The 19,253-nt window shown below is 39.7% G+C and overlaps 1 protein-coding gene across 1 annotated transcript in view; it reads left to right on the plus strand.

Annotated features, from left to right (window-relative positions):
- The window catches only part of ST6GALNAC5 (ST6 N-acetylgalactosaminide alpha-2,6-sialyltransferase 5), a 70,662-nt gene extending 52,970 nt beyond the window's left edge, over positions 1-17,692 (plus strand). The window contains exons 3-5 of the mRNA XM_032192796.1: positions 3,482-3,891; positions 8,838-8,945; positions 16,188-17,692. Of these exons, the coding sequence (XP_032048687.1) occupies positions 3,482-3,891; positions 8,838-8,945; positions 16,188-16,419 (750 nt within the window). The 3' untranslated portion in view covers positions 16,420-17,692. The remainder of the gene's footprint in view (positions 1-3,481; positions 3,892-8,837; positions 8,946-16,187) is intronic.
- Positions 17,693-19,253: the final 1,561 nt, after the last annotated feature.

A 19,253-nucleotide genomic window follows, 5' to 3' on the forward strand; every position in this document is an offset into this window, starting at 1 on the left:
GTTGCTGTTTGCTTGTTGGTTGCTTTTAAACAAACCGGAAGTATGTGGTATAGCAGCAGTACTGACTGGGCTGTAACATGTGACAGCTTCCAGGAGTCATTTTGGCCCATGATAGTTACAGTTGTGCCAGGCTGTGCTCAGTCGTCACGGCCACCACGGGGCTGTTTCGGGGTTTACCAGAACCTGGCAAGGTTCCCCTGCGCCCTTCATTCACTGGGGACAGCCCTTCTATCAGGGAAAAGCACCAGCTCATTTTGCCAGCTCCTAGGGTACTAGCACAGTCAGCTTGCTTTCTTGTAATCTCTTTTTCCCCTCTCTCCCTGTGAATTTTTGGTTGACTGAAAGTAAGAGAAAAAATTCAGGCAGTTTGTCACTAAGTGCCCAGCGTGTTGACGCGACTGACTTGTGCTGTAGAAGTGGCCACGTGCTCTGTGTGCAAGGTGCTGTTGGTGTACTTCAGGTACACATGAAAACATAGCAGCTTATTGCTGGTGACAACGGGTGCCATTAAATGGTAGCAGCTTTTACATGTGTTCTGTGTTATGTTTCAAGGTAGCTAATAGAGGTGCCATAAAACTCACCTACCTCTCACTTTTCTGGGCATTTGGAAGCAAGATTAATGAAGTAAGGGTTGCATTGCCTACCTAAAATATAACTCGTATGTCATGGGTTTGCTTTTTTTGGCTTGCTTTTTTTCCACATATCACTGTAATAATTACCTTAGCAGAGAGCTTTCTGTGGACTTAATGTTCTTCTGGCTTAATGGCCCCTGGTTATTCTCAGGCCATCAACTTTTCCCAGCTGGTCATCAATCCCAAAGCAATGCCTTGTGCCTCCATTATTATTGCTTAAGTAGATGACATTTCTGGTGCAACCACTGCCTTCCCAATGATATTACAGCCAATAGGTTTTTCTCCTTGCTTTCAATATTGTCAGGGCCTCAGAGACAGCTGGTATGAGAATGTTGTGGCTGTTGGCTGTGAATTCCTCTGGCAATTTTAGGTGTGAGTTTTGTACATTCAGACTGAAAGACTCAGTGAGGTGAGTGTAAATGACTTGCCCAGAACAGGCACAAGTTATCAGCCCCCATGCATCATTGATGTATTAGTTGGATAATACCTGAATGCTTCAGTCCCAAGACCTTTTCCCAAAAGGAGCCATTTTCAAACAAGATGTGGGACAGATGTTTTGGGAGTGTTAATGTGCATCATCTAGCAAATGTTGACATTTCCCTCCTCACCCCACAAAAAATGTTTCAACAGCTTCACTGTGGTTACCATCATTTCCTCACAAGTGACATTCTCTGGCAGACTTTTAAAAGAAACAAGTAACGTGTAGGCCAGAAACCAGCAGAGATTGTTTTAGGTGAAAATGTCTCGCAATGTGGATATTCAAACCCATGTGATTAACACTGGTGCCGACTACATTTACTTTAACCTCATTAGCACTTCAGCTTGCTTTCCCATGCATGATGGTGGAGAAGCTAGTTCACCTTAGAGCCTTTTGCTAGGTAATTTATCAAAGTGTCAGATGAAAGCTTAAAGGAAAACGCATGTAAATACTGCATTAGAAGCCTTGGCTCACAAAAGCATGAACATTTCTACTCATATCATTAGCTCTGGATTACGGTCCATATATGTGAAAGAAAAAAGACGTTGTTTGGGAAATGGAGACCCAAAGCTTACTGGTTGTATAGCTAAAGAAATGGTATAATTTAGTTATTTTTTCTTTAATTAAAAAAAAAAAAGCTCAGACTGCAACCCCTTATTTCCTTCAGAATTAAAAACATTACTTAAATAAAGCAACTCCTTCAAATACTGGATGCTGAAGTATTTGCAAACAGGGCGTTAAGATGATCTCAGACCTAGGCTACATGTATGTCTTGTTTTGACCTGTAAAGTTTTTTGAGTTGCGCATCATAACACACTGATTTAATTATTTATTGCCTATATCTATGTGGTCGATACCAAGTATAATTATATGCTGCTGTACTAACTGCTCCTCATCTATAAATCCATCAAGTGTACACTTGGGGACACGCTAGCTTTGTTTGTAGTGGCACAAACAACAAGCTGCCATGGAGAGCCATGGGATCTGATCGGGAGAGGTGCTGAGGCCCGTGCTGTCAGGGGTGGGTTTAGGTTGGTAGAACTCGGAGCCAACGAATAGTGCTGGATCAGGCCGGCATCTAGTGCAGGGGATGACTGCTCCCAGTCCATTGTGTGTCTGACTTGGAGCCTCTGGAATTAAACAAGTCTAGTACTCACCAGGAAGGTGTTAGAACCCCAGTCTTTTTGGTTCACAGTCATTTTTATTGACTGAGCTTGTTCCCTGAGGTTGTTGTCTTTATTTTTGTCATTATCTATAGTTCAGTTGTTCAGTTTGTGTTCGGTTGGTTGGTTTGTCTCTTCTCATAAGAAACGCCAGCACGCCAAGTCAGGACAGCAAGTCAGGCTACTGCCTTTTCCCTGCATGGGGATGCACAGTCTGTATGGTCTGTAATTTGGTCTTACTGGCCTTAGATGCTGCAAGATATGGTTTTGTAGAGGATCACGGAGGCACACCTTCAGACAGTCTTCAAGTCTCAGTTTGCTGTATTCTTGTTGGAAATCAACACTTTTGGGATTCTGTTAACCCTTTGCTCCTTTTCAGTTCTCATGCTGGGCAGCAGATAAGCTTACATACTCCTCATTTTTATATATATTTATTTATGTATTTATTTAATTCAGTAGCATGATTAATAATGCATTTTCATGAAAACTTGGTGTAGTCTTGCGATTCTGTTAGGTCAGACACTCACTGAACAGGCCCCTCCTGTTCCATTTTATTGTGTAACTTTTAAACGTGACCTGACAAGCTAGGAAACATTCAGTGAGCTGCCTCACTGTCATGTAAAAGCTATGCAGACATTAATGACCAGCTCTGATGGCAGAACCACAACAGAAGTATGAGAGCAGTGCAGTGGTTATGTTGCTGATTTGGAAATAGTGTGGAAGGATTAGACCAAGATATAATTCTTTTCCTTTAGCAAGATGTCCTGACCATAGAGTTGAAAAGCTATTCACACTTGTGCTTATGAGGACTTACAAATGATTATTTCATGCAAAAATTGGAAGAGGAGGAATCTGAAATACTCCAGTTAGAGCTCATTTATAGCAAATAGAAGTACAATGCTATGCAGCTGTGAAGAGTTTAGAAGCCATTGTCATTACTATATATGAAGGTTAAGCAGCAGTGGAAAGGAGGATTTGGATTCAATTCCACCAAGAACTGTAAGGGTTACACACAATTTCCCTCTCTATAAAAGGTACAGGTAGTATGTTCCCAGTTATTTGGGAAGAATGCTGAGAGAGATTTATAAAAAGTCCACTGAGATTTTCATTGTAAAATATTCCATGTCTATGTAAAATACTAGTTACAATTATCATGTAGTGAATGGGAAGGTGTTCACAGCTAATTTTGAGTATGTCTGTCTTTGCAGCCTTTAAAAATGCATTGCAAGAGCTGTGCATTGGTAACCAGTTCTGGACACCTTCTGGGAAGTAAACAAGGTGACAGAATCGACGAGACAGAGTGCGTAATACGAATGAATGATGCACCTACTCGAGGTTATGGAAGAGATGTTGGAAACAAAACGAGCCTTCGAGTCATTGCACACTCCAGTATTCAGAGGATTTTGCGAAACCGCAACGAACTCTTAAATATGAGCCATGGTGCTGTGTTTATCTTCTGGGGTCCTAGCAGCTACATGAGGAGAGATGGTAAAGGCTTGGTATATAACAACCTGCAGCTGATGAATCAGATACTCCCTCAATTAAAAGCATATATGATTTCTCGCCACAAGATGCTTCAATTTGATGACCTTTTTAAACGAGAAACTGGGAAAGACAGGTGAGAAAATTTATGTGGATACATTTGGGGGAAGTCATACAGCAGAAAAATAATGTAGCTTATATGTACCAATTTCAGATCTGCTCAGAGGGACTATCACACCCATTAAATCCTCTGCTGCATGAGTTGTAATATGGTATAACAGACCAAATAACATCACTTGTAACATAAGGAAAAATTATGCATCAAAATAATTTTTGTGGAGTATTGCCACATCAACTTAGAATACCAGAGTCTGGCTGTGCTGCCTATATAGACAAGGAGGTAGAAGCTGTTTAAATCTCACTTTGGGGTAATATACCTAAAAGTTTCCTTTTTTTTTTTTTTTTTTTTTTTGGATTCTGAAAAATCAGAATGGATAGCTTATATTTTCTTACAGAGGAAATGCCACTGTTCTATGAATTATAATAGCTGTTTATTGAATTTAAGCTTTCTTGGAACATTGCAGCTGTAAAGCTTCTTGTAATACAAATAAACATTAGTCATACATTAGGTGCTTCAGAGGAGTTCATCATGTATTTCCAACTGGGAAAAGGAAAGTTATTACAATAGTTACATCTTTACGAGACTGTTTATGACTTGTAGGCTGATCTTCAAATCAAATTTTTAATAAGTGACCCACTGCAGGACTTGAGTATTTTCACATATAATGTTTGAAAATGGGCATTTAAGCCAAAGACTTCCTAGAGAGAATCACGTTTATCGTTAACGAACTCCTATTTTTTTACATATTAAATATGCAGCTGTAAAAAATGGAACAGGGTCCCCACTTCAGTACAAATGAAGAGGTGGGTTTATTGTGCAGTAACTCATGGTAAAATTCTCTAACTTCACAAAAATATACAGCACAGCCTGAAGCTGGGCTCAGTCCTCTGTAGACAGAGGGCTCGAGGGCACAGACTTGTCTTTGGGGCTGTACAATGGAGGCAGAGCCTGTGGCACAGGAAATTCCTGTATCCTATTAGTTGATGGTGACTGCATCTTTGGTTAGCATTTGCTGTCTTTTGTCATATCCCATGTGCTTTTCTTGCAGAGCCCAGCTCAGTTACTGTGGATCAAACTAAGTATCCAAATACTTGTCTGACTTGCATTAACACTTAAAGCACACAGTAACTTGTTCAGCTTCTTACTGTTAAAGGTCCTTTCCTCTTCATCCCCAAAACAGTGGTTGTGATTTTCTACCAGAGTTGTTCACTCAGAGCCGAGCGAAGTGAGAAGGTTATAATCTGTGGGAATTAAGCAAGAAAAAACACAAAGGATTATCTGTATGGCCAGTATTTACAAAGGCATTACAATTCACAAAGCTGTGGTAAAGCTGTAACTGGCTACCACCAGCCCTAGGGGTCAGAGGCACAGTGCCTCCTTGTGCCCCAGCTGACTCTCTCACTGTGGGACTGCTCCCAGTCCTGTTTTGAGGAAGAGCTGGCCGGTTCTGCCATGAGGAGCTGGGGTCCCGTTCGTTTCCTGACTCTTGCTGTGCAATTTCAGGCAGGCTGCTGCTTTCTCATTCTGTATTACCCATCTGGAGCAGGAGGCCTATAGCTAAGCACGGAATGAAAGCATTTCTTTTTCTGCACAGGCACCAGGCCCAGTCTTGGCTCCTGAAACGTTCTCAAGAAGTCTGAGACATTAATGACATTATAACAAGTTTATAGTGGGCTCAGTCGTGGGCGCCCTGAACTCCCAGCATGAATCAATGCTGCTTGAATCTAGCAAAACTCAGCCTCATTCATGAACAGCTCCTGTTGCATTTAAGAAATTTCAGGCTCTGCTGTAGAGGAACCACTGCTTTAGAGGGAATACAGCATACTTGAAGGACTAAGATGGTTAAAATGGGAGACAAAAATAAATGAATAGGCAGGAAAATGAAGGAAAGATGAAAAGAAACATGGGTAGGAAAGACTTTCTAAGGGAAGAACACTTATGTAGCTCTGGGGGCAGGAGCAGAACATTGTACAGCCCAGGATGATGCTGTTCCCTGGGAGGTTTCTGCTGAGCTCTCGACATTAGTGCCTGCAAAAAAAAAGAGAGAAATCTGATTGCAAGGGTGTAATAATCAAACCGTTCCTTTCTGTCTTGAAAATGATGAGAAAAAAGGTAATTGGATGTATTGTGCTTTACAATAAAAAGCTGATTTTGAAAAGAAGGAAAACCTTCAGAAAACATTGCCAATTAAATAGTACAGTGAATGACGAAGGCTGCAGAGCAATATACTTGGTATTATAAAGTAACTGTACTTGAAAATAACTTTATAATTGAATAAGGGTACATTAAGAAAATATGATTCAGAACCAATATTATAGTAATTAGATAAAGGAAGCATAAATGAAATAACTGCAGGAAGAGTATTTCCATAGAGATTATAAATGAGATTTTGGTGGAGCAGAAAGGCCTTTAATTGTAATTTAGTGTGCACTACAGAATTATCAGCACAGTGTGTTAGTTCATCATATAAAAGAATATCTGATAATTTCCCCTAATAAGCACATGACAGTTCTTCATATTCTTTCATTACAGCTGATTAGGTATAAAAACAGTATTCTTTTGTTGGAATTTTGTTCACAGCGTTTATGAAAAGGCAAGACATTGTAACCCTGTTTCTATATTGCTGTCCTACAGATGTGGTATTTAAGGAGGCCAAAGTAGTACTTGAGTATACTTTTAGATCGTTATTCTATTGTTTGACTTTTAAGCTTACTTAAATTCAGTTATTCTCCGATTTACTGAAAACACTAAATGGCAAAATAAGTGCGTAAGCAAAAAGAAAACTAACCCAGCAGACAGTCTAGCTAGCTTTCCTGATGTGTGCAGAGCCTAGGTCGTGGTCTAAGTGCAACTGCTCCCTCAGTTCTGGATGCAAGGTCTTAGGCACCTAGAACAACGCCTTGTACAAGCTCCAAAATACAGCCTATGATCCTAAATTACCTGGTGATTCATAGGCTCAGAAACTCTCAAGTGGCAGAAAAGCAATTTTTTAGGCTTTTCCCTACCCGTCCCTTCCCTAATAATTTTGAGCCAGAAATTATTTACTGGTTTGTATTGTTGCCATGCCTGAAGGCCTCTGCTGAGCTTACGACCCAGCTACTACATTGTGATAAATTGTCTTCCTCTCCCGTCTCCTCCCCCTTCCAACCCCCCCCCCAAAAAAAAAAAAAAAGCTTAAGTGCAAATGCAGATAAGGATAAAGCCCCATAATTGGAACTAATGAGATGCTTAAATCAGTTATTCTCCAAATGCTAGCTTAGCCTGAAAGCCATCAGGAGCAGTGAAGTCATACATTCTGGGAGCTTACACATAACCAGGTAACCAGCAAAGGGCACGGCAAAGCACACAGGCTCCCCAGCATCCTTTAGGCATTTCTGGTTACGGAATACCCTTATGTTTAGAAGTGCCTTTTTAACAGCAGACATGGATACGACCACTTCTTTTATTAGTTTGCAGTAGTCTTAATTCACTGAGGAAACAGGAGACCTCAGTACAAGGCACTCCTCAAATCTTAAAGGCTCACAACATTTTACCTGACACAAGCCTGCACACTTAGCTCTTGCAATGCCTCAGCTTGAGTAAGAGATGGAAGGAGACTCACCAGTCACTTTAACAGTCTGAAGCCAGGAATCTAAGCCCATCTTTTCGGAAGGCTGGCGAGTTTGAACCTCTTCTGCACGACTTTTCTAGATGAGTAAGTAGCCATCAGAGAGACCTGCTCTTTCCTTTTTTAATAGTATTTCAAAGGAGACCTCTGAATGCATTTGTTTTCTCAGGGACAAATACCCACCTCCAGAAGAGAGCTGAGGACTGTGACCCCATTTCTAACAGAGGTGCCTGACTTGGTCCTGCAGGGCTGTCCCTAAATATGCAATTGCATCTTTAGGATGTGCTCCTCACCAGCATGTCCTTGGTCCTCCCATTCCAAGACAGCCAGCTCTCCCCAGGCATAGGGACAGTGCAGGAACTTAACACAGGATTGGGGCTTTCACTGCATGTGCCAGACAACCCGTAACCATTACAGCAGCCAGCTCTTACACAATGAACAGCAGCGATGAGCAAGTGCTAGAAAGAAGAAGCATTACTGATGCCATTTTGCCAGCAAGAACCTGTGATACAGCACAATTTAAGCACAAATAGTTAATTTCTTAGAACTGTGAGAGATTACATGAAGATATGAGCTGATTTTGCATAAATAATGCTGGGATCAGTTATGCTTCTTTTAAAAGATTTCTCCCAGCCTGCAGACAAGGCCAGGAAAGGAACTGCCTTTGAGGGCTCCCTTGCAGCACTTGGCAGTCAAATTCAAAGGGCCCACCAGGAGGGAATGAGACTTCGGGCAGGCGGTGGGGGTAGGGCCTAAGTGAAGGTTTCCCAGGTTGGCTATGGGACAGGCATAGCTGCAGCCAATAAAGTTTCCTGCCAGCGGCTATAGTGAGGGGCTGGGAGCTTCTAGAAACCAAACTATGGACCAAGGTGTGAGGAAAGGTAATGAGACCAAGCACTTGAGGCCATCACTTACTGCGGCAGACAGGCACTGTATGCTGTGGCACGTAGCATTTTAAGCAGCCCTCTTCATCTCCTGTGATGTCTTCCTGACTACTTGATCTACAAATTCCATTAAGTGATTCCAGATGGGTGGTGTTTTCCCAGTACATTACTAGCAGAAGAATATAAATATAGGACATGAAGTTCAGTAACTTAAGGTAAACTTACCAAAAGGTCACCTAAATATTAACATTCCTGTGCCTAAAATTAATTACAGCAAGGGCAGTTTCTGCATAATTAGTCCACTGACAGAAAACACTAGTAAAAATCATTAAAAGATGAATGAGCAAGCAAGTCTTGGTTGCCCAATTTTCATAACCTTTCACAAGAATGAAAGAAATGCCCAGAAATTGTTTCAGATATCTCAAGAATTATTTGGCAGCCTAGAAACTTAATTATGTTTTTGCTTTCAGGAAGATATCCAACACTTGGCTTAGCACGGGCTGGTTCACAATGACTATCGCATTAGAGCTCTGTGACAGGATAAATGTTTATGGCATGGTGCCACCGGATTTCTGCAGGTAGGATTTATTTTGGAACCATTATTAGTCAACAAGGTTGAACGTTACAGATAAGTATCTGAGTCTTTAATTTTTTCTCTGAAACATGTTTTCCGTCCTCTTAAAGCAATTAATTAACATGTCCCAAGATCTGATTCTGAAAGCAACAAACAGCATTTAATTATGTTATATAAAATATTTAAAAAATTTGTTTGTAGTGTGGGAGAATAAATCCATCTTGTTGGTTTCTTTTAGTCTCTGAATATTTATCAGCTAAAAGTAATGCAATAATTGGCATGAAATTAATCTGAAAAAAGGAGTACTGGAAAATATTACTTTTAACTTGTTTTTAAAGGTTCCCGCTGGAATTAATAGAGAAATGGAGTTATTACAGTGACTAGTTTCTAAATTAACTTTCTATACAACTAAAGTTAAGCGCATTGTATCTATGTCATGTAAATCCCAGTCTTCCAGCTAACTGCTTTCCCAAATAATCCCCACCAAAAACAACTGACCAACCAAAAATCAAAACAAACAAACAAAAACAGCTTGTGCAGATTTTCCAGCTACATCATGCCCCAGCCCTATTCAGGCCCCAGCCCTGAGGTGCCAGTTAGGGTTTCCTACTAGGGGTCACAGAGGTAGGGAAGCAGACCTCCCCTCCCCAGTTACATGATGCAAAGTACTAACCTGGTATGAACTCATACAGATGTTTTACATCAACAGTCTTTACACTGAATCTGTCCATACCTGGGCCTAGCACTCTGGTCTTCTGAAAAATGTGGTTGTGTGCCCACCCATAGGCCTGAGGCCACCTGCGCTGCCAGGTGATTGATCCAGCAATGCATGGAGCTGGTAGCCACAGTCTGGAACATGGCAGCAGTGCAATGTTTCATTCGCTGCTCACAAAGCCCCTCTCACTGAGAGGTACTTGCCTGAATTTTGTTGCAAATGTAATGATCTCACTGAAGTTTGTTTCACTGACTAATTCAAGATGCCTTTCAGGGGCAAGGAGAGAGAACTGCTGCAGTGACAGGTTAGCTAGTCTATCACAAAGAATAGGACTGCTTTGACTTTCTTTTGAGCACTAAAAAGGATCATTCAAATATCTGCATTTATCCTGGGCACAAAATAGTCGAAATCCCTGAAGAAATTATAGTATAAAATGTCAACACTAAATTCCCCTTTGTGAGAATTTCTACAAATTATAACAAAATACAGATGATAAATGTTGTGATGTACTGCCAGGTTTCATCATGAATTCTCCAAGGAAAGTAACAAACTAGATCAGATATTCTAGGCAACATAAATACCTTCCATAGCGCAGCATTTCAGTTCCCCTGTCATTTCATTTCGCCAAGACACACTTCTTCAGTTTCTGTTCTGAAATGGCTATGTCCCTGGCATCACTGTAAGTGGCTGGTCTGTCTTACTGCAGAAGTGGCTGCATTCCAGTGGCACATGGAAGTAATTGTTAAATAAACGATCTAAAATTGCGAAAGTTAGGAGTGAGCATTGCTTTACATTGAATTGCTAACTTTTCAGGCCAGCTTCCTTAGTTGTCAAAATCAGATTAGTTTAGGTGCATATGCTTGTTTTTAAAAATAAACAAACAAAATCATCTCTTTGAGAGAGGCTAAAATTGTAACTGAGACCATATGAAAGGCTTTCACGGAATTGACACACCGAAATCAAATGGATGTAATATTAAATTATAACACAGTAAGTGCTGCAATCAATTCTATTGTCAATAAATGTAATAATGCTTATAGCCTGGATAACAAATCATAATCTAAAGGCTCACTTGGTCATAAAAATACTAAAAGGTCATTTCTTAATCAAAATAATATAAAATGTGCTTACTTAAGTGGTTTATTCCCCAGACAATGAAGAGGAAATTTGTAGTTCGCATGCCTAGAAGATGCTATCCATGAAGATTTGTGAAACGAACCTGTTGCTATAAATGAAGTTAAACTTAGTTTGCTCTTCAGCTGCTGATTAAACAGCGCTTCCTTTCAAAGAAATAAGACAACAAACCAAAATAGCATAAAGAAAGAAATAGTCTGCAAACAGCTGTACTTTAAGCCAGATTTCCCTGCTTTGCATTCAGACAAAACACAAATCTACCATGTCAAAAAGAAAAAAAAAAAGTAACAAAAATCACCCTCCCTCTCTCATATATGTATGAAATGGTATAGGTCGAAATATATCTTACTTGCTGTGCAGCTGAAGAACCATTAAGATTTAAAATATATTTATCAGTATTCTAGTTTCTACTCAAATTTAATATCACCAGATTTACAACTCCAGCAGATATCCATTATTTTTTAAGTTTTAATCTCTGGAGTAAGTAATGAGTGTGGGTGATCACTATTGTTGAATTAAATTAGTATCACATCCGTAACGTGAAGGACACCTCAAAGGTATCATGAATATCATACTGTTGATTCTGCTACAAATTATTAGCTTAAGATCATTAACCAAATTGCTTTCCACCCATGCAGGAAAAATAGTCTAGCGAAGCAGCCTGCACTAGAGACTAAAAAGATTTGTCACTATTAATTGCAACAACGTGTTTTAGATTCATTTCTATTTACTTTCACTGGACATTGATTTTATAGTTGAACTGGAATTGGTGACCTGATTTTTATAAATTTTTAGTACCACGCAGCAAAGCTCTATGCAATATTGAATCCCTTTACTTGGCTACAGATTTACACTGCTCTAAGGGTTAACGGCTTTGATACTGCTCTCATGCTGTTCCATACGTCTGTCTTGCACAGTCTAGAATAAGATGAAAGCCCGTGTTTGCATGCGCATTACAAACGTTTTGGAGAGTGTGCACCTCTCACTCTTCTGTCACCAAACCAGTCATCTTGCTGTATTTCTTCCAGTGCCCAGGAACCCACTCCTGGCCTTCACTGGAGTAAAAACAGTACCCTAGGTAGAAAATGTTTCCCTCCCTGAGCAGCCTACAGCAATCTGCTGTACGCACATGGAAGGACTCACCCCTGACTGGGACATCGAGGTTTCCTCTTGGCACTCTCCCTCCATCAGCAGCCAGATTGTGGAGCTCAGATAGCACCACAATTCCTGAAGGAGCTGCAGTGCTGCTGCTTTTCTTTGTGGCTGCTCAGCAGCATCTGTGGGAAGGACACAGACAAATCTTAATGAGTTTGTAATAATGCCAGCCCTTGTCTGTTGAGTTAGTTGCAGCAGGTTGGGTCCTTGCAGGTATCTCTGGGTTTTCACACACAAGGAAAATTCAAGGTGTCGAAGAACCCTCTTTAACCTCCCCTCTCTTACCTCCCTGCCTTCATGGGCCTTCTGGAACTCAAAGAAACTTAAAGCTTAATTCTGAGCCTTATTTTAACTGATAGGAGTATTTTTTCTTCCAATTATGGAACCAGATCATTTTCCTATGAAGAATCCTCATTTGACTGCCAGGCCATTTCCCATCTGCGATAATTTGCCTGAAAATTGGCATTTGAAGTCCTTTAATTTATTCCTTTGGGTACAGCTTTTAAATCTAGTGTTTTCTTACCTCCCTCTCTCCATTTTCAACTGCTTTAAATCAAGTGCAAAGAAGCAGTTGCTGCTAGTCAGATTTGCTGGGGCTTATGGAGGGCTTGATGCTCATAGGATTGTATAAACTGTATGGGAGGTAGCCATGCCTTTTAGTTGTTATACACACATTTCACCTTATTACCTTAATAACTTAATAACAAAATACATACATGGTTTGGAAAACTGGGCTAGAATACATGTCAAGGAAATGGGATCCTAGGAATAAAAGGCAAAACATTATCCAGAAACCTTCATAGTATTGGCACAGCATGCTGCCCATCACTCAACATGTTAACTACATTTTACTCACCTTGAAACTATTAATTTCTTGACACTGCAAGTTAAGTTCATATAACTTTAGTGGGTTGATCACCCTGTTTGTAAAGGGAGAGGCTGACCAGAACATGGAATGGGATGGCCATGCTTTTCTGTCTTGTTTCTTCTGAGGCAAACACTGTTTGCTGTATTTTCAGCTTTCACTGTGGGTGGATACCATCTGTGGGAAAATGTGCACTGAAGTGGCAAACAGTAGATGACTGACATTGGGTACAAGCACTTACGCTGTTGCTGTGCTGGCAGGCTATTAGGCAGGAAGTAGAGTATATTTTACAAAGGATCTTCCCTAGATTCCTCCCAGCTGTGATATTAATATGCATGTGAAGTCTGACAAAATACTGATTAATGTCCAGTATCAGTCAGTGATAAAACAGCATCTGTTTTAACGTTAATAAATGAGGTGGCAAGCAATTTCCGTATAGAAATTACTCATGCATTTCATTCGCTGGTGACACAAGCTAATTGCAGAGTTAGAAGATAACACAGTACAGTTAATTTCGGCTATGGTGTAGTTACCCAAGCCAGCATTCAAATCCAAACCTTACTAGCATGAAATCTGGGGGAATACAGAACTCCCACAACGGGGAAAAAACTTCAGACAAAAAGTGCTAAGTACCTAACTGCCTTTCAGTGTTCCTAAAGCCAAACAGATTTGGACTTTTAGCCTCAAAAACCTCATTCTGCTGCAGAGTAATCCTGAAGCTGCCTAAAAACATCGGCATTTTGGGCTCTGTATTAGAATTTGACTCAAGGTCAGCCTGCGAGCCTGCACACACCTCCTGGCAGCACCCATCAGGCAGTAGCTGAACCCCACAGGGTGCCTGAACCACGCAGCAGGTGCGTCTCAGTGCACACTGCACAAAATAGAGTGACCCACTACAGCCCAAAGCTAAGAGATATTTGAGTGGATACTTGAGTATCCACGTGGGATACTCTGGTTTTAACTTCGGAGTCTTAATGTAACATGGAATCCCTGTCTTCAAAAGAGAAATCCTTTGCTAACGAAATCCACTGGTAGAATATTGATAAGAAAGCACTTACTGTAAGGTACAGGCTTCAAATTGTTGCTTCAAAGAGGCAATAGGAAAAGTGTAACCTTAGGTAAATACTATATCATCAGAGTCAGGGAGAAGAGAGAGGACCACTATCAGGCCTCCTCTCTTTCCTCCTTCCTTCTGACAGACCCACCCCCTGTACCTGTGGAAGAAAAATCATGAGCAGCATTCCTCTAGATCCTCTGAGGCAAATCTGATTCCAAAGTTCTCACAAAGTTCTGCAAACCCAGCTGAGGCCTGGGAAAAAAAAAAAAAAACACAAGGGGTGAACGCTAACCAAATCTGTGAAGAGGCATCAGGCCAACAGCCTTAACAGGCTCTCTGTGCAGTACTGGGGCCTTAGCAGTTAAGTTTTTTCCACTGTGACTGCATTTATTCAAAGTCAGTTGGAAATGAGATTTCAACTTTACTAATCCTAACTTTAAAGCTGTAAATTTCCACCAAGCAATACAGGTTTACCCTTGAGAACAACTGTAGCTGGAGAAATCCAGCTACAGTGTGGAAAAGAACAGTCTAAATGTGAGGCAGATGTTGGTTTGTTCAGTAGTTCTTAAGAAAGCATAAATCACATCCAAATGCATCTTGTTAGCTTTACAGTAAGCAAATGATTAATTTAAGAAATTATAATAAAAGCTCCAATATATAAAAAAACTATAAGAAAATGTAATTGAAGATTGAGATCTAATAGTGAAAGCTAAAAAGAATGTATTAGATATATATTAAAGTGTATTTTTTTTACATTAAAGATACACATTCTGTAGGTGAGGTATTAAAAGATTTTTCACTCTCTTATGTATTCCAGTGAGAATATATACGGCAAATTTAAAATCCATCTTATTCTAAAAATGTAATTTTATTGTTATTCTGTTGTTGTAAGATTGATCACCCTGTTGTGTTAGTAGGAAGCTAGATTGATTGAATTAAAACATTAATCTACAGTACAAATGGAAAACAGCAGTAATATCATACATTACCACTGCATATACAATATGGATAATGGTAAAATAAGAAGAATTAGAGAACTGCGTAGGTGACAGAATTACACAGTAAAAATAATGACCAAGACATAATGCTGACAGATTGTGGATGCATTCAATTGAAATTGAGCTTAAATATTAGCTCTTCAAAATGAAAATAATCAACTCAATATTAGAGCTGACAGCCCCGAATCTGCATGACAGCTCTGAATTTTTGCTCTGTACAGTGGTTCTTACTGAGCTCAGGTTTTAATATAGAGCAGTTCCAAGGCTTTACTAAATGGCAGTGTTTTGATCAACTTTTTTTCTGCCACTACAAAATAGTTTCTTGGTAGTAACAGTGGAGATAGGTACAACTGGGTTATTCTGTCAGGGACAATTATCTCTCTTTGAGTAAATGACAGACAATTGGATGAGGTCTTGTCAGCCTGTGCTCATAGTGAAAAAACAAAACAAAACATAATGGGTATCGTTTAATGTAGAGAGTAAGACAAAAAGAATGAACCATTGTGGCTTATTACATTATAAACATAATACATGTGTCTTTTACAGAGTGCAACACCAAAACATTGATGTTAAAACTGTTGAAATGATTTTTATCCTACCTTTCTAATGGGTCTTCAGCATATCCTACATGTCACTACATGAGTACAGGATCTCCTGCTGGTTAACACTGATGGGCTCACAAGGGCAGAAGGGTACTTGACTTCCGGGTGAAGAAGAAGGGTGAATGACTTCCGTTTTTAGCTTAGATACGTGAAAGCTTCTATTATAAAATCCAAAATAACTCACCTGTGTGTTAGATGTTTGATTGTAAAGCCAACAGCAGTGGGCTGTATCAGTGACCTGGCATGCAGATGTGCTCATTGAAGGTGTGCACTCACATCCTGGTGCACCATGCTGCGAGTGTTCAACTGAACTGCAGTGACACAGATAACCACCTCCCCTCTATCTTTCCCTTCCCTTTCTTCCCCCATTTCAGCAAATACCTCTGCAAAGCTTTTTACAAATCACTATCGAGATATAAATCTCTTAAGCAGTTTGCTTCAAATTTCAGAGTAGTAACACAGCCCTGCAGCACTCTCCCTTGTTTCTGAGCTACTGCTGTCTTTTGTTTAACTGGGAGGAAGAGATTAAAAGAAGGAGCAAAGGAAAAGCCTTTGCCACATTCTGATATATTAAATATTCAAGAAAAATGCAGATACCTAGAAATACGGTTTAGCTGGGAGTAAAAGTGGATTTGAGCCCATCAGCTTATTAAAGATAATATCTTTTCAATCAGTAAAGACGAACATCTGAGGCTTCCATCTATTTTCTTTCTCCCACAGGGATCCTAATCATCTTTCAGTACCTTATCATTATTATGAACCTTTGGGACCCGATGAATGCACAATGTACATTTCACATGAGCGGGGACGAAAGGGCAGTCATCATCGTTTCATCACAGAGAAACGAGTGTTTGAGAACTGGGCACGGACATTCAATATTCACTTTTTCCAACCAGACTGGAAACCAGAACCACTTACTGTAAATCACCCTGAGATTAAACCAGTGGTCTGAGGGATGAGCGCAAAAGACCGCAATCACAATCACCTCCTGCATCAGCCGTCAGGGTGTTGGACCTTCTGGGACAGCAAGGCAACCTAGAGGAGAAGGGTAACAGGATTTGCAGCTGATAACTGCAACAACAGTCAGGAAGTTATGAAGGAGTATATCGAGTGTTTTCCATTGAACTGTGTATTAATCCAGTATATAGCCTTTTTTGGCCGTCTGACTTCCTGTGTGTGTATGTGATTTGTGAAAAGCAATTTGAGTATCATTAATGGGATGGTTAATTCATTATGATTTTTTAAAGTACAACACCACTGAATTTTCATAGTGAAAACTTACAGTATTTATTTAATGGCGGTTTTTATGCAACCTAGGCCAGTATTTTTCTAATTCACAGTTCTGTGGTTGTTGATCTTTCATAATCTTTCAAATCCAGAATTAATATTGCTGATGGTTTGAAAGGCCTAGCTTTTTATTTATAGGATTTGTTTGAAAAATATGATTCTATATAGCATGTAATTAATATTTGATCTGGAAATGTTGCATTTCTTTTAAAAATTTTGGGCTCTGTTCCAGCCTAAAGCCTTTAACAGCAAGAATGGTCCCATGTGCAGATCTAGCTAACTTTACATTCTGGCATCTCATGTTAATACGAAAATGGTAGTGAAAATTCTGTTTGATATCAATATGAATTTTCTGCTGTGCTATCAAGCTGCTGGTTTTTAATTAGAGGTGGGGGGAGAAGGGCAAAGTTCATCAAAAAATGACTGTTTATACCAGCGTGTTCTCAGTGAAGACCAACTAAGGCTGGAGGGGTTGCGTTTTGTTTTGCCTGTTGTCGTCCTGTAAGAGGCTGAAGGAGCAGCCTTCCTGAGGTAACAAGCTACAAAACCAGGCAACAACAGTTTGCAACAAACGGCTTGCAACAACATGACCAAACTTCTGAAATCATGAAGCTAAACCAACAGGTAGTACAGTATCAGCCATACTAGCCAAAAAGATGGTAACGTTACACCTGTATGGTCTATGCCTTCCACTGTTCCAAGACCATCACTGATCTCAGAGATCCTGGATCACAGTGAGGTGGGATGTGGAAGGATTTCCATGCATATGAAATCGTTCCCCTGCCAACAGCCAAGTTACACTTGGCATTTTCTTTGTGAAGTACTAAAGCCTGGCAAATGCAAGGGCATGGGCAATGCTAGCTCTGTATATGGAACCTCACACTGTGTCTTACTGGGTTATACTCGGCTTATGAATAAAGAACATTTCAGTTACACTATTATTTTTCCTTTTGCCTCACAAATATTGAATCTGTAATTATTCCTATTATTTTGAAGAAGTTACTGCATGAAACAATATAACTTACGTGACAAAAGGTGCCACTCATTAGAAAAATAAAGCTAAAACAAAGATGTTACCTTGAAGCATCTAAGCCCGACAAGCTCAACCTCAGCAGCAGTACATGGAACCAGGACCAAACTCAGTGTCAGTTAAACTCACTTATGACCCATTATGACTTCCTCTTTCCAACACTTCATAGCAATTGTTACAGCTGCCCAGCAGATGCCTTGGTTCTCTAGTGACAACGTGCAGTAAAATGCCTTGTTTATCTCTGTAATACTGTGCGGACCTGAAGCGCAGGTCTCAGCAAGCTGTTCTCCTTGTTGCTGTGCTCCCCTCTATCAGAGTAAGAAACTACAACCTATTTTGCCTTTAAGCTCCTCTTGTGGTGTGAAGTTCATCAAAAGAAACATAATTCAGCACACAGAGTGAATGCGAAGCTCTACTACTGACAATTACTTGTAACCCATCTCTTGCCAACTGATGTTTAACTATTCTTATTTCATTGATTGTGTTTTATTTCTTCCACTTCATTTCACAAAAATTCTACAGAATTGTCTTTTGAACTAATGGTAATTTGCACATCCCTTTCAGCATGTGTACTGGGGCATGTAGCCAACATGCATTACTCAAATTGAGGAACTCTGTCAAATTGATTTACAGATTATTTCTCATATGACTGCAAGAGACAGTACAGATCACGGTAGGTACTCTGATGCCACCATCCTTTTATTATTATATAATAACATAAGAAAAGGATCTTGTCATTATAAAGTGGAGCTGTTAGTTTTTACATCAGTTGAGAAGGGCTGCAGGATATGTATGCTAGATGTTTTAAGCTAGTCATGTTATTTTTAAATATAGATCATTTTAAAATAGATTACTGTGATCTACTTACAGTATCCAGCAGGACCATGTATGCTTTCAGAAATATGTTGTGCTCCATATGGATGTTTCCCGTCTGAAAGACTGGTCAGTACAAAATAGATCGGGTGAAATATTAAAACTCTGAAGAAACATGGGATAAACTGAGATTAGATCTCCTAACTTCCAACAGAGTGAAACTAATGATCATAAATATTCCTGCTTCAGTTTTGTTAATAATTATGTGTTGCTGATACCTTTAAACATTTTCAGTCTTTTAAAAAACGAAACAAATTCAAAACTCACTTTTCTTATCAAATTCCTATGCTGATTCAGCATGTTCCCCAACGTAATTACAAAAAAAATATGAAGATGTCTTTTCTAAGAGTAAGTCACACCTGCATATAGAAGACTTACTGAAAAGAGAATTTGATGAAGCCAAGACAGCAAGTTTTAAATAGGATTGATCACGGATTTATGGAGAATATAAATCCAGTCCGGAAAGTGCAAGTTATGAGTGAAAAAAAAAATAGTTCTAAAACACTGCAATTTTAATTTAAAAATCACTGATGTATTTTTCTATAAATGCAAAATTTTCAACTATATCATATCGTGCTACATTTCAGCCTGAAGTA

Source organism: Aythya fuligula, chromosome 8 (assembly GCF_009819795.1).
Source record: "Aythya fuligula isolate bAytFul2 chromosome 8, bAytFul2.pri, whole genome shotgun sequence".
Classification (NCBI taxonomy): domain Eukaryota; kingdom Metazoa; phylum Chordata; class Aves; order Anseriformes; family Anatidae; genus Aythya; species Aythya fuligula.